We start from the raw sequence: 14,609 nt of genomic DNA, 5'->3' as shown, positions 1-14,609 counted from the left end.
CCAGCAGATGTCGTGACTTGATGACGTTAGAAACACCTTTCTGTGATACATTTCAAAACTATTTGTTGTGAATGCATGCTTGCCTTAAGTAGTGTTTGTTCAGGAATTTGAGAATATTGGGTTAAATTTCTCCCTGGATTTAGTAATTCTGTCAGTATATCTTATTCTTGAGATAATTCTTTGTGTATTATATATCTAAATAGTGTCATTACAACTAGAATTTGCATTGTATTTTCTCCGCATTTCCCTTTCAGGAGGGGGAGTGAGAGAGCAGCTGTGGTGGAGCACGGTTGCCCACCCAAGTAAAACCACCTCAATATCAAACATGAATGAACTCCCAGTATGAAGGAGTTCTATTAGCAACCATGAGATTTTTTTCTGGTTTTTAAGTATGTAAATTCTCGCTATTAGTATATGATGGGAAACCCTAAAAGCCATCATTTCAGAAAAGCAATTCAATGCTAAATATTTCTCATTTTGAAATTTAGGAATCTAGCATTCTCTTGCCCAGATTTTAAAGCCATTCTCCTTCAGGTTTTTTACTCGTTCCTTTCATCTGCAAAACATGATAGACTTTTACTCTATAGATAAAAGGAGTGCCTACTCCTAATAGTACAATGTTGTAGTCAGCGTCTTGAGCCATGCAACTTACTCCAAGCTACTCTAAGTTGCTCTGCAGAAATGAAACTTCAGATTAATAATAAAATAACAGTGTGAGAAGTTAAAACCACAAAAATGAAAACATATAGACTGAAACAGTCTTTTTTAATTTTTAGTAGCTGATAAAACATTTCAATACTCAATGTAATTATTTTGATTAATTACATTGTTTTAGCAAACATAAGCAAGGTATCTCAACTGTTTTTATGTAGGTTCCAACAAAGAGCTATGACAGGTTTTCCAGTTGCTACTAATATTTATTACCAATCCAAACATATTTATCTCTATGTTTGGAAAATTCTATTGCATGTTTGACACATGTATTCTCCTTTCTCACTAATTAATAATAATACATTATAGTTTATTGTATTGTTATTTAAGTTATTGTAGAACTGTTTATACTAAAAAAAAAAAAATAAAGAAAAAGAAATCTAGATATATTTCAGGTGTGTTATGTATATGTAAGAGATCATGTGGTATAGATCACTTCCATCTCTCATACATATGAACCTGCCAAATATATCAATGCAATTTCTATTGCTGATCTTCCAATTTTGAATTCTGATTTTTTCCATTTTTAATTGTCACAGCAGAATTTATGCCTAACCAAATTAAAGAAAACCTTTAGCAATATTTTCATAAAACAGCCCTTTCCCCCCTACCAATACAATTGAAAGGAAACATGCAATGACTACATGCACCAGGGGAGGTTTAGGTTAGAAGTGAGGAGACATTTCTTCTCAGAAAGAGCAGTCAGGCATTGGGGCGGGTTGCCCAGGGAGGTGGTGGAGTCACCGTCCCTGGGGGTGTTTAAGGAGAGGTTGGACCTGGTGCTTAGAGACATGGTTTAGTGGGTGACATTGGTGGTAGGGTGATGGTTGGACCAGGTGATCTTGGAGGTCTCTTCCAATCTTAATAATTCTATGATTCTATGATTAGTATCAGTTCTATTTAAAACTGATCCACTCATACTTGCTAGACCTTCTTTCAAGGTAACTTACTGCCAAGTAACTATACTGCAAATTAAAAGGAAACCCATGCAGCTGGTACATTTTCAGTGTCAGTTTCGTGTTTGTATGTACATAATGTTCACCCAAATGTATGAGAAGTCTTGGGATTGTCTGTTCTGCTAAGATGAAGTAACAGAAAAGAACAGATTGGGAAGAGGTGGGAGGAGGAATCAAACTGTGCTTTCCGCAATTTCAATAAAAATTTAAGTTTTTGTGATAGCTTAATAGAACAATGCCACACACAACTGGAAACTAGTTAGTATTAGCAAAGTGACTGTATGAAGGCACACATGCAGAGCCTCCATATGCAATGGGGGAACTGTGGTAATTACAGGAATAGCAGGAATAAAAAAGCACTGTTAAAAAATCAAAATAACTACAACTTCATCATCTCTGGATTTGTGGGCCTGTCATGGTGATAGATATGAACAAGGAAAGCACTGGGATAACTTAATATTTCAGTGCCTTCTATGCTAGGTTTTTGTCTGTCTGATTTTGAAGAGCAATATTCAGTGTTTTTTTTCCTGCAGAAACTTCTCTTTGTCTATATTGGGATGTGGTATACCACATGAAATCTTGATATTGGACTCCAGAGCAAAAAGAACAGTATTGCCTTAAATGATGTTAACACATTTTTCTAAGGGAGAATTATTTTATTTTATTTTATTTTTTTTAAGTTAGTGTTTGTTCCTGTGGTCCACAAAGGATTCCACAGCTATGGAATCACAGGAAAATACGTGGTCCTCTTAATTACAGGAGTGCCATTTGTATTGCTATACTTAGAGGTCTGCCAGCATTTCCATTACAAAGCCTGTTTCAGTGGTTTATAGTTCAATCATAAAAATGTGCTGCTGCCATTATGAATCTTGAGTCAGGCAATGATTTGTTCCCACCTCCTCAAAATTGAAAAAAAAAAAAAAAAAAAAAAAAATTTTTTTTTTTTTAAAAAGTATCTTGTTTATCTGTTTTTAAAATATGAAATCAATAAATAACTAGATGTTGACTATATAGGACTTTGCATTTCTACTGTTTAAAAATAACTTTATTTTAAAACTAACCATGTTTTTTAATGCTTACATGATTATAAATGCCGTTAGCTTAAATTGGTTAGATTGGAACAGCTCTAGAAAAGTAACCAAAACAGCTAAATGTATTCTGCATTCAAAGACCAATTCTTGAAATGCTTCTTGTGCCTCTGTACACAGTAAGGAAACAGAATGTGTCAGTATCACAAAGTACACTTTCATGTACAGCTCGGTTACATCCAATATTCCTTACTTCAGGATAACTGAGAGCATCAAAATGACTCTATCTAAGTGAAGATGTGTAAAGTGCCACTAATTAAATATATTAATATATTAAATATAATCCTATTGTACCTACTTTAATTTTACTCTTAAGGTAAATTCTCCTTTGATATAATATACCTTTTTCCTGTTTCCTACCATATCCAAGGGACAAATACAAGTATTTTAGTATAATAAATTTTGGAAATATAAGCAGCATGCAAGCACTCCCCTAGTAATTTATTGGATGAATTACTAAGGGAGCTCTAGTCCATTACTTTATATATGAAGTTTGCTCTGTTCATGCTCACAAATTGAAATCTCAGCTGCAGCTGGGTCATACAGCAACAAAAATATTTTTTCCAAAAAGAACTATTAGAAAGTTATCTTCTCTTGTCAGAGCACCTCACCAGTGAATTTATAAGTTTATTCTTAGCAAAGGATGTTCAGCATTACAAGAGAAATTCCAAGCTTCTCTTGTAGAACCCTCAGTTCATAGTCACTTTCTGTTATGACAATCAATATAATTTTGGAACGGGTGGGGGAACATAAGAAAGCAAACTCCATTATATATTGTCCTACTAAAACAGCCATAGACTTTAATTGAAGAAATATAAGGGGAGAAGGGAAGGGGAGGGGAAGGGAAGGAATAGGTCAAACTGATGCCAGTGGCACATGCTGTTGAGCAACAGTGAAGTGAGTGGGAACTGGGAAGTCAGGAGATACCAGCCATCCTCTGTGCCTGTTAGAAAGGCTTCCATGCTAGGTGTAGGAAATTACAAATGGGCTACAGTGATGGGTGTCAAAAGTTCCAGCTACAGGCACACCAGAAATGTCAGTGAAATTCTAAGTGGATCTTCCTTAGCTTTTTTGTCATCTTTGGCTGGATGGTCTTTAAGGAGATTAGAAGATGGGGTCTTTTTTCTTTTCCTTCCTTCCACTAACACCGTATAAAGCATTCAGAGCAGGATAAAAATGCCCCCTGGAATAAGAGCACTAAAATCTGGGAGAGAAATCTATGCAACTTGAGTTAGTATATCTGACACTGAAGAGCTACCATGCTGTAAGTAAACACCAATCCTGAAACTTAAAACTGCCAAGAAACAGAAAAACAACAGGCAGTGAAGTTTGAAGTGCCTAGTGCGTCTCCAAATCAAAACCTATCTAAAAAGTTGGCAAATATTTTTATGATAGTTCACAGGAGATTTTTCCCTGAACCTTAACCTAACTTTAAGGATACAATGCTCCTATTGTGCATATAGCTACTTCAGAGGACTTTTTCCTAAAATGACTTTACAATAAGCAAAATCAACTGCCTCTCAAACTTCTTCCAGTAAATACTTACATTTTGCTGAAGCTAAACCTAAAATAACCAACATCACTTGTGATTTTGTGATCAGCTGATAGATGGTAAGCAGAGCAAGATTTAGCATATCCCAGTTAACTATAAATTAACACTTATGGTTAAATGAAATATCAGAACAATCTGTAGATGCCTTGTCAAATAACCATGAGGCAAAAGCAGATTTGGCTACATTACGGTTGTTTAAATCATTTTCATAAATAATTTAGATTAATCATTTAACTCCTAGTTGATTTCTCTAACATTTCTTCTTTGTTTTCCCTCTTAGCTAACAATGCCAACATTTCCTGTTGTTGTGAAGATTGGACATGCTCATTCAGGCATGGGAAAGGTGCAGATGCTACTTACTGCATGTTAGGAGGCTGGGTGTTTGTCTAAAATAAATGCATGTTCCATTGTTTCCTGGATATTTTAACTTTTTGCTGTCCAAATTCTGTCTCTGATCCTTGCTCTTGCAAATCTCTGCTTGTCTATTATTCAAGAAAGCACCTCTCTTTAGGCAAATACTTGCATAATGCATAATATATTTTCACATTAACACGTAGTCAGGCAGTTTAAGTGTTGTCCCACGTAGGACAGTTTTGGAAACATGCTGAGATGCTTTCCTGAAGCTGAACCTTGTTTATTAATGTAGTTGACTGTGGTGAAACTATTGAAGAGTCAAGGTCTGTCTGTACAATCCAAATTTTTGGACCTGGGAATCTAGGAAGGTTTTGCCTTGGTTCTCTGCTAGTTTCAACTTGATAAAGATTTCTTCTTCATTTCCTGTCTTAATGTATTCTCTGTGATTGTTTCATACCACTATATAACTGCTGCTTTCTTTCTCCAAAGTAATTGCATTTCAGTGGTGAGTACAGTTGTTTTGATATCACTTATCTCACAATGATGGTTCAAGGGATATGATTTAAATCCCACTTTCATTGATGTCAATTAAAATTTCTAGTCATTACCGATTAACCACCTTCTCTCACTGAAAACACTTTAATGCTGTAAGTGTTTTAGATTTTAAATCATCAGAGAATAGTTACATTTATCATCTTGAATCTCCAGAAGCTCCATAACATAATATTTGCCACTAGCAATAGAAAGATGATTTATTTGTATTTTATTCAGTAATGATGCAGCTAGCATATTATATTCATTGCCTATGACTGTTTTATTTAGTACTTCGTAAGTCAGTGGAACTCTGGCAGCCAGCTTAATTGAGAGCAGAATTAACTATTAATTACTTAAACTGTGGTTTCTGTGGATGGCATACATGAAGTATTATAATGTTTATGCTGTATTTTCAGTATTCACCTCTCATTTAAAAAGAAAAGGATCTATTCGACAAAAATATTCAGCGTATCCAGTATCTACAAATAAAAATAAATATTATTTTTTTAGCTATAAAGTATTTTAAGTCTTTAAAGATTAAATGCCAGTCTTCTGTAGTGAAATGTTTCCTGTCAGCCCAAATAAAGGTTCTTCTCATACCCTAGTCCTTAAAGGGATTACTAGGAGTAGTGTTTCCATTTGTCATAGTCAGACTCATAAGTTATTAAGCTTTCAGAAACTGAGTTGAGACCGCTGTATCTGGTTCTGTGGCTCTCAATCAACAAATTACTCTGTACTGTTCTGAATCTGAGTTGAGAGCAAATACTTAGGCCTTATGACTTGTTTTGGCTTCACAAGATACCATTTAATATTCAAGTCCTATCTCACAGCTGTGACCACTGTTGCCTACAGGTTCCCCTTTAACCATCAGGTGACAGCGGAAGCAAATAAGATGCTGGACTTACCAGAATTTGCAAACTCTCCTAATATTAGATAGTACGGTACATACTAATCTCTGCCTCCTTTCCTCACCTTTCTGAAATGTACTTTGGGTTAATGTCTTGTTGGAGATATAGTTGTCCTCTCCTATTTTCTACCAGCCCTAAGACTTCTCTTCTGAGTCACTTTTTCTCCCCCATTTCAACCAGCTTCCTTTGAACTCAACAGTAGATGTGTGCCCTCCCTGTCCAAAAGTAATACCTCTGCCTGCCATCTGTCCTCTAAAGTCTCCTTCTCCCTCTCCACTGAATCAATATTCCCCAATTTTCCACCTCCCTCTTACTTCAGGATGTTATAAATGGTGGTATTAATACCCATCACCATCTTATCGCAGTGTTCTAGATCTAGGAAATCCTACTCCTAGAAAGCCTGACTCCTTGCAGAGAAGTAGGACAACTGATTCTGCTGTGTTGAGCCAGCCCTCTGTGCTCCATGTGAATGTACCTTCATCAGGATGTCTTTACCCCTCATCTCCTCTCTCATGGGAGATAAGTGACACAGATGTGATAGTTCATGGTGGGCTCCATCTACAATCAGTTACCTGAGCAGTTTAGAAAAACAAGAAGAATTGTATATAAATTAGTGTCACACATTATCACACCTTTGAAAATTCTCTTAAAAGCTGCAGATCCAAAAATTATCAATCAACACTACAAAAATAAATAAATAAATAAATAAATAGGAAATAAAATCGGAAAGAAAAATAAAATCTACTGTTTGCAAGTTGCTTTCTACAGATGAACTGGTAACATTTTGCCTAGAAAAGCAAATACCTTAATGCAGGAATGTTACAGAATCTAGAAATCAGATAAAATATCCAATACTTTTTTATGAACTCATGCTATCAAAAAACATATTTCTCATGAATGCCATTTACAACTGAAGTCTACATTTGATTCCTAATTGCTGTTTTTTCTTTTCTATATGCTGTTTATTTGTGGTATGATGACTACAGATCAAGGTAGACAACCACTACGATTTTCAGGACATAGCCAGCGTGGTAGCACTTACTCAGACCTACGCCACTACTGAACCCTTCATAGACTCCAAATATGACATCAGGATCCAAAAGATAGGCAGTAACTACAAAGCATACATGTGAGCCAAAAACTTATCTTCCTTCATAATTTATTTCAAAACCAATAAGCACCAATAAGATTAAGACTGTTGGATGAGCTTCTGAGTTGAAATGTGGTGACTGTGTCTTCATTGTCATATTCTTCAGAAATACAGTATGTTAGATTTTCTGTCTATATCAAGACTTTTTTCTTTAAGTTGATTGTCACTGAGAGGAGGAGAGTAACACAAAAGGTGAGCCTATCAGAGTGGTTTTCCTGCTGACCTTTAATTATTTTTTCATTTAAAGAAATGGAAGGGGATTTGTTTTCTATAGAGGAATGGTTTTTGTCAAATTTTCTGTCTCTCTAAGGATATTTAGATGGCATTCATTCACACAAGCCTGAACGATAAAACTTTAATGGAAGGAAATGCTCTTCTTTTAACATTGCAAATGTAATAAAATCTTGCAATGGCTTTCACATATATGGGTAAAAATCTCTTCTAATTTGAGAAAAGCCCTTGGAGGATCCAGATGTGTTTAAAGATTATGATTATAGGGAGGCTATTGACACATTAAGCAAGAGTAGCCAAACAGATTATGAGGTATTAGTTGAGCTGTGGTAACTGTCTTTTGGAATTTTTTTTACTCTTTTGGCTATTGATTATCATTTCATTCATGTTTTTAAGACAAGTTAGATTATCTCATGTATTTGTTCCCTCATGCTTACAGTTCTGAGGCAGGAAAAGCATGGATAAAAATACACGTGCATATACAGAGATATAATGCTAGCAACTCCTGCAGCATTGGAGAGATAAAAGACTTATTGTATATTGACATTTGAATTCAAAATAAATTTAAAAAAAAAAAAAAAAAAAAAAACACAGTAAGGGACAGTCAAATTTTTACTAGTGAAATTGTTTGAACTTTAAGCAACCTATAAATATTACGAGAAGCAAAAGTTGGAGCTTGGTGAAAGAAAATGCATGAAGTATTTTTTAATATTAAAGATAGAGTTAGCATTAGGTCTCAAGTAATTTAGAAACAACCAGCAAGCTCCATCAGAAATGCAGAACCTTCTGCCCAGGGCAGGGGCAAAGAGCAAAAGGTATCTCCTTTGGTTGGTATTGAAGGGCCGTGTACTGTGACTACCCCCCTGTGACATTACTCTCACAAGATCAAAACTGTATGAACAACTACTGGCCTCTCCAGTAGACAGCCTTTCCTAGCCTCTCCTCTTCTGACACCAGAAGTGGAGGGGTATTTGAGAAAGACTTAATAGTCCATCTGCCTCTTGCTGTGCATCTGAGCAGAAGGATAACACAGAACAGGGTGGACATACTGTCCCCAAAGGTCAGATGCATCCAACAGTATGGACACCCCATTCTTCTGCTCTATTTTGAACACAGAACTATACATTTTACAAAGTGTTGGAAATTTGAGTTGTGCACCATGACCAAGACAGAACATTCAAATAAATTGCAAGGGTTGGGTGGTTTCTGTAATCCTTGATCAAAAATCCCTGATTTTGAGTGTTAGCTATGCAAGCCAGAAGCCTTATATCTCAAGCTCCCTACAGAATTTGAGATGTTTTGGGCCTACCCCAACACACAGCCTCTCCCTATAAGCTTAAGAATCACAGACAAATGCTTTTGATTGATACACCTTTTAGTCCCTGGTTTCTCCAGGAAAGTCAATTGCAATTCTGCTCATTTGTCTGACACTGGTGTTCCAGACTGTTGACTTTTCCTGGCTTTAGCCCCATAATTTGAGGCATAATTTGAGGTGCTACTTTTAGGAAAAGTAGCACCATATTCCTACACCCCAAAGTCTTCTGTATCTGTTCAAATAATATCTTCATCCGGATTCACCCTTTCCCAGACAATTTCTAACTTACCTCTTCTTATCTCTTATGCCTTAACCTTCATTTCTTATTGCCCCAGATTCTTCCCTGCTCCTTTTATTCTACTCAGTGACATTCAACACTGTGCTCTCCCTCTACTTCCAGTCACCAGTCAGCCTTCTTTCTCTGTCTTAGACCTTTTCATGCAACTATTTCAGCCTCTTCAAGGCCAGGATAGTGCTTTTCTCTCTCATGGGTGGTTTGATAGGTAGATTTCTTGTACTCTGCTAGCCATCTCTCCCTTTCTCTCTTGTTTATAATAAGCAGAGTTGATTTCTCTATCTTACAGCTCCCAAGTGGTACAGTCTTAGCAATAAAGCCCAACTGTTAATGGTTATTGACATACCTCCAGATACCAGCAGTCAGATGCAATATTAGTAACTTGATGGTCCATTCTCTGTGGTAGAACCTGGACCACTACATTTCACAGGAGAGAGCCCTACATTTTTTTTTCCTTGACATAAAATTAAAATTCTGTTTAGTCTCTGGAATAATTTTTGTAATAGTCAGCCACACAACATTTATCATTTTTAAACACGAATGTTTCTTCACAGAAGAAGCAGTTGGCCTAAGGGACAGGGATATATATATATATTATATATATATATTATATATATATATTAAAAATATATAAATATATATATGTATAAATGACAGTCTGTTCCTGCTACCTTTCATTTATTCTTACGTTTCTATTCCCTCAGAAACTGAGTACATCCAGATGCTAAAAGCCTAGCAATATTTTTTTCTCTAGATTCTTTCACAGACTTAAATCACAAAAATTAAATGCTGATCTATTGTTAGAAAACATCATGAAAGAAGATTTACCAAAAGTCTGTAAAATTTTTCATATGCATACATACACATTATGTCAGCGGTATATTGTTTTACAGCTGGTTCTCATTTTGTTCTGTGACACAGGAACAGAGTACTTAAAGAGCTACCACAAAAAATACCAGCTGAGCATTTGTTTGTGTAATTTAAAGAGAGTTATTAAGAGCTTCAGTTTTATAATTCTGTGGGAAATTGTGGTATAAGTGGATCCATGACTCACAAAACACTGGTGCTTATCATCTGTCAGTTGAGATTATAGCCAAAATGCAACATTGGATCCCTTTAAATACCACAGCTCCTCAAAACTTTTTGTGACGCATACTTAACTACACTTGGTACCATTACAGAATTCAACTGGCTTCAAGGAAATAGAGTTTAAAGGGTCAAACACAGTGAAGAAAAACAGAGATACAAAAAAGCTACCTTTAAATCTCTTCTCCAAAAGCAACACAATGAATGCATAACAATTTACTTTGACCAGAAGTTCAATAAAGCAAAAGTAGAGCATATCAGCCAAAGAACAGTGCTGTAGTAACAAACTGCTAACTCGACTACCTACAAAAGAATTGTAGGTAAACCTTTCTACATGTCTTGTGCCAATACTTGTCCAGACAATTTGGATTTCATACTTCAAATGGTACTAAACAAACCAGACAGGTGTTGGAAAAGGGGAAAAGTCCAGTTACCATCAACTACATATAGCAATCATAATTCCCCTTTTCTCCAATTTTAAAACAGTTCTTCATGTTTTCAAAGACCAAATCAATGAAAGCATTTTAAGCTTCAGTGTAAAGCACCCAAATGTGATTGAAGATGTTCTCTGTATTATTGAGTATTTAGTAAACGAGGAGGAAATAATGATGTGAAAAACCCTTAGCAATTATCAGAACAGAAGTGAAGGGTGGGAAACTTACGTATTTCAGCAGTGGAAATCATACATGACTTTTATGAAATCATAACTAAGGTTTATCATACTAGATGGTCAGGTCAAGGCACCTTTGCATCACTTAGCCATGGTCAAATGGACCAGCCCCATTGTTTTGGAGTCCCTTGCCACAGACATCAATGGCTCCAGTCCACAAGCTGTCAAGATTACACCAGTTAGGGCTGTGTCCATAGCATTCCCCTCAGTCTTCATCTGGTCCCTATGGCATAATTACAGCCATCCATACATCCAGTCTTGATTTTGCTTCAAGTTCAATAGGGGACGTTTCAGGTTGTGGAGTGAAAATATGGCTTAAAGCATCTTTTCTTCGCTACTCAACAATGCTGAGGTTACATCAGTGCAGCTGAGCATCTGGAACTAAATACTTACTAAAAGTTTTCAGGACTTTTTTTTTCTTTCTTTTTTTCTTTTTTCTTTTTTTTTTTTTTTTCCTGAATTGATCCCACTTGTCTTCCTAAAAGACACCTTATATAGTACATGTTAAGGAATGCCTTTGAGAAGTCTGCAATAGAGTTCAGATGTGGTTTGTGAGAATTATAATCTCTCTTCAGAAAGTGTGTGGAGAAACAGTGAACTTAAACATTTTAATTGTTCTGTAAGTACACACATACAAATAAATGTCACCTTATTACCAGGAAAAGTTACCTTACACATAGCATGACATGTAGACCTTCCCTTTTCAATATATTCTCCCACAACAAAGAATATGAACTTTACGCTTTAAAATTCAGCTACCTTTATGAGACTTCTGTAGAAAGGTCGACATTCCCCCACAATTGCTACTGACCCTTGTAATTAGGTTAATGGAAAAATGGAGACAAAACTCTTGCTCCTGCCTAGTATACTTTTAATATATTACAGATGTTTCTGTTATTTTATTAACTGGAAACACTTCATGATTTGTATCCTTAGCCTATTCTCAAAACAGCATTTAGGTTTCAGAAAAGAGCTATCTTCTCAATCCTGGTAACAGTCCTCGGGTCTGAGGAGGAGAAAATATATATATATATTTCTTACAGATAAAATAAAAGATGGTATACTCGAGCCTGAACTAAGCTGCTTAGATTGTATTAGTAAATTAGCAAAGAGTGAAAACTGGGGGAGAAACAGAAGTCCAGCTCCAGAGATGTAGACATCTTGACTTTAAAGAAATGGGACCTAAATCTGTAATGGTGGGGATTTGAAATGAGAAGCTGAAGCCCCACTTCCTTGACATTTGCACTAATGTTACAGGCTATTCAATCCATTTATCATTGACAACAGTTTATTGCTAACACTTGCCCTTAATCATAGTAGTTTTTAAAATTCTCTTAAATGACTAAATGGGGAACAAAAATTTCACAGCATTGTCATACTTCATAATATTGTGATGCCTGTTAAAATTCTTCATGTTTTAGATGTTCTCCTGTAAGCTGCCAGATATGAAAAAGATGTAAAAACTGCCTTGAATATTAATGTTAAGATCAGAGTAACGTAAGGAAAATATAAAACCACTGGCTGTTTTTGTAATATTTCCCCATTTTCAGGAGGACTTCCATATCCGGAAACTGGAAGACAAACACGGGCTCTGCAATGTTGGAACAAATCGCTATGTCAGATAAGTAAGTCCAGTCTCATGTAAAAGGTAATTAAAAATACATATTTTTTTAATCTTTTTTTTAATCACATTGGTGACATGCAATTCACAGTAAATGAAGATCCCCCACTCATTTTGGAAAAAAAACTTGGAATTAGATGAAAGAACATGAGCCAAGAGTTTCCATAGGAGATGTCTCAGAATTAAGTATCCAAATTAAGTACTTAATGGTCTTACCCCATGTCACAGTGTTTTAATTATTTTTCCTACATCATCTATTGTAACTAAGCAATTTGGTCTAAACACTGTCTATTTAAATTGTATTTCTCTCTTCTATTAATTGTTTGTCATTTCTGAAATGTCCTTTCAACTGCACTGTGAGTCTTTTTGCCCAGATGCTGAGATACTCCAAAGCTTATTTCCTTCATATCATCATTCCAGCTCTGTACTTTGGTATACTGTGCTTTTATTTTCTCTCTCATCCTTGTGCTGGTTACCTCTTAGTAATTCAGTCTATCACAGTATCCATGCAGTACCATTTTGAAGCTCCAGTCTACTACCCTTCAATAGTGCTCATTTGCTCCAATAACAACATATACGCCTCTTTTACATGCAAAGTAAAGCTGTGATGCTTCTTTATGGCTCTGAATTTTATTTTGTCCAGCTTCTCCAAAGTCTGCTACCAGTAGAAGCTGAAAAAAATCTGTACAGTTAAAACATAATCTAAAAGGTTCTAAAATTCAAGAGTTTTTTTTTTTTTTCTGGTTTTGTTTGTTTGTTGTTGTTTTGCTTTGATTTTTTTGTTTGTTTGTTTAGTTGGTTGGCTTTAAGTCTGGAACCTACAATAACTTGTTCGCTCTTATGAGAGAGAGAGACACAGGAGTTGAACCATTGCCTGCCCTAAGAAAGGTGCAAATAAATAAGACAGGAATTACAGCTCCCTGCTGTCCAACCCCTGTCTAGACTGTGTCCTCACTGATCTCCCCTCTGGGGATGGAGTGGAGCCACATTATTTTCTCTTTCTCATTCCCCTCCCACCTTCCTTTAGAAAGTGAGGTTATGCATTCACTGAGAGGGAAAGAGAGTGTGCTTTAGTGAGCGTAATTACAGTCCATGAACTACTCTGTAAAAACGCAGGCGCTTTAGTTTGGCCATAAGGAAAACTAAACAGCAAGCACAGACAATGAGTATAAAATGCTCAAAAACCTTGCCTAGCCACCTCACTGTAAATGCTCTATGTTGCTTTGTTGCTGCTTCCACTTTTGAATATAACACAAAGTATAGCAGGTATTTTCCCATTAAAAAAAAAAAAAAATACTAGCCAACAAAACAGAACTCCTTTTATGCTGATGAAGACAAAAGCACAGAAAAAATGTATGTATCCTTGTAACAGAAAGGGGTACGTATCTCATGCCATGCTTTTAGTTTGATTACACACAAAGCAGATAAAGGAAGAAAAGGGAAATTTGAAATTTTCTGAAGAGTTGAAGTACTCTAAAGACATACCAAAAGCAATCAAATCTAATGAATGTGCATTTCAGGGCACTTATAATACATCTCATGATTTAGAAAAAAGTGTTTTGAAAGCACTGCATGAGTCAACATTGTTGACTGAATACAAATGTTAGTCTAGAAATTTGGAAAAGAAAGAGGAATGTGGAGCAGTAAGGGATGATGGATGCCCCTCCATTTCAGAGGCATTGCTCCCCAGATAGGACCTGAACAATATTTACCTACTGTAGTCACACACACCTTATTTTCATGTCAGACACCCGAGGATCAGTACTTTGTTTTCTGTCAGTTCTGAGGATGCTGCACTTTTTACTGGCTCTGGGAAAACAGAACCATGGCCTCTGGTCAAACCTACTGTGCAAGCCTTGGGTTTACAGCACTAGAGGAGAGTCCACCCAAGACCTCTCTTCCCAAACGTCTTTCTCCAGGTGTGCTTGTTGGCAGAATATAGACCACTAAAAATGCTCTTAATTAAATCAGATTTAAAATAAAATTAAAAAAAAAAAAAAGAAAAAAAAAAGATGTTTGTAAGCAAGTATGTGCAAGCAGTCCAGTCAGTCAGTGCATCTACAAATGCTGAAATAGTCAGGCATCCAAAAAATACTCTCATTTTACCATCAGGGTTTTTTCAAACAGTTGTATCATTT

General features: G+C 35.9%; 1 protein-coding gene across 2 annotated transcripts in view; it reads left to right on the top strand.

The window, feature by feature from the left end:
* The window catches only part of SYN2 (synapsin II), a 167,918-nt gene that overhangs the window by 117,473 nt on the left and 35,836 nt on the right, over nucleotides 1–14,609 (top strand). For both annotated transcript variants that reach the window (XM_035337567.1, XM_035337566.1), the window contains 3 exons: nucleotides 4,588–4,650; nucleotides 7,090–7,232; nucleotides 12,401–12,475. In XM_035337567.1, the coding sequence (XP_035193458.1) occupies nucleotides 4,588–4,650; nucleotides 7,090–7,232; nucleotides 12,401–12,475 (281 nt within the window). The remainder of the gene's footprint in view (nucleotides 1–4,587; nucleotides 4,651–7,089; nucleotides 7,233–12,400; nucleotides 12,476–14,609) is intronic.

Source organism: Oxyura jamaicensis, chromosome 12 (genome assembly GCF_011077185.1).
Source record: "Oxyura jamaicensis isolate SHBP4307 breed ruddy duck chromosome 12, BPBGC_Ojam_1.0, whole genome shotgun sequence".
Lineage (NCBI taxonomy): Eukaryota > Metazoa > Chordata > Aves > Anseriformes > Anatidae > Oxyura > Oxyura jamaicensis.
This window is presented reverse-complemented; position numbering and strand designations above follow the sequence as displayed.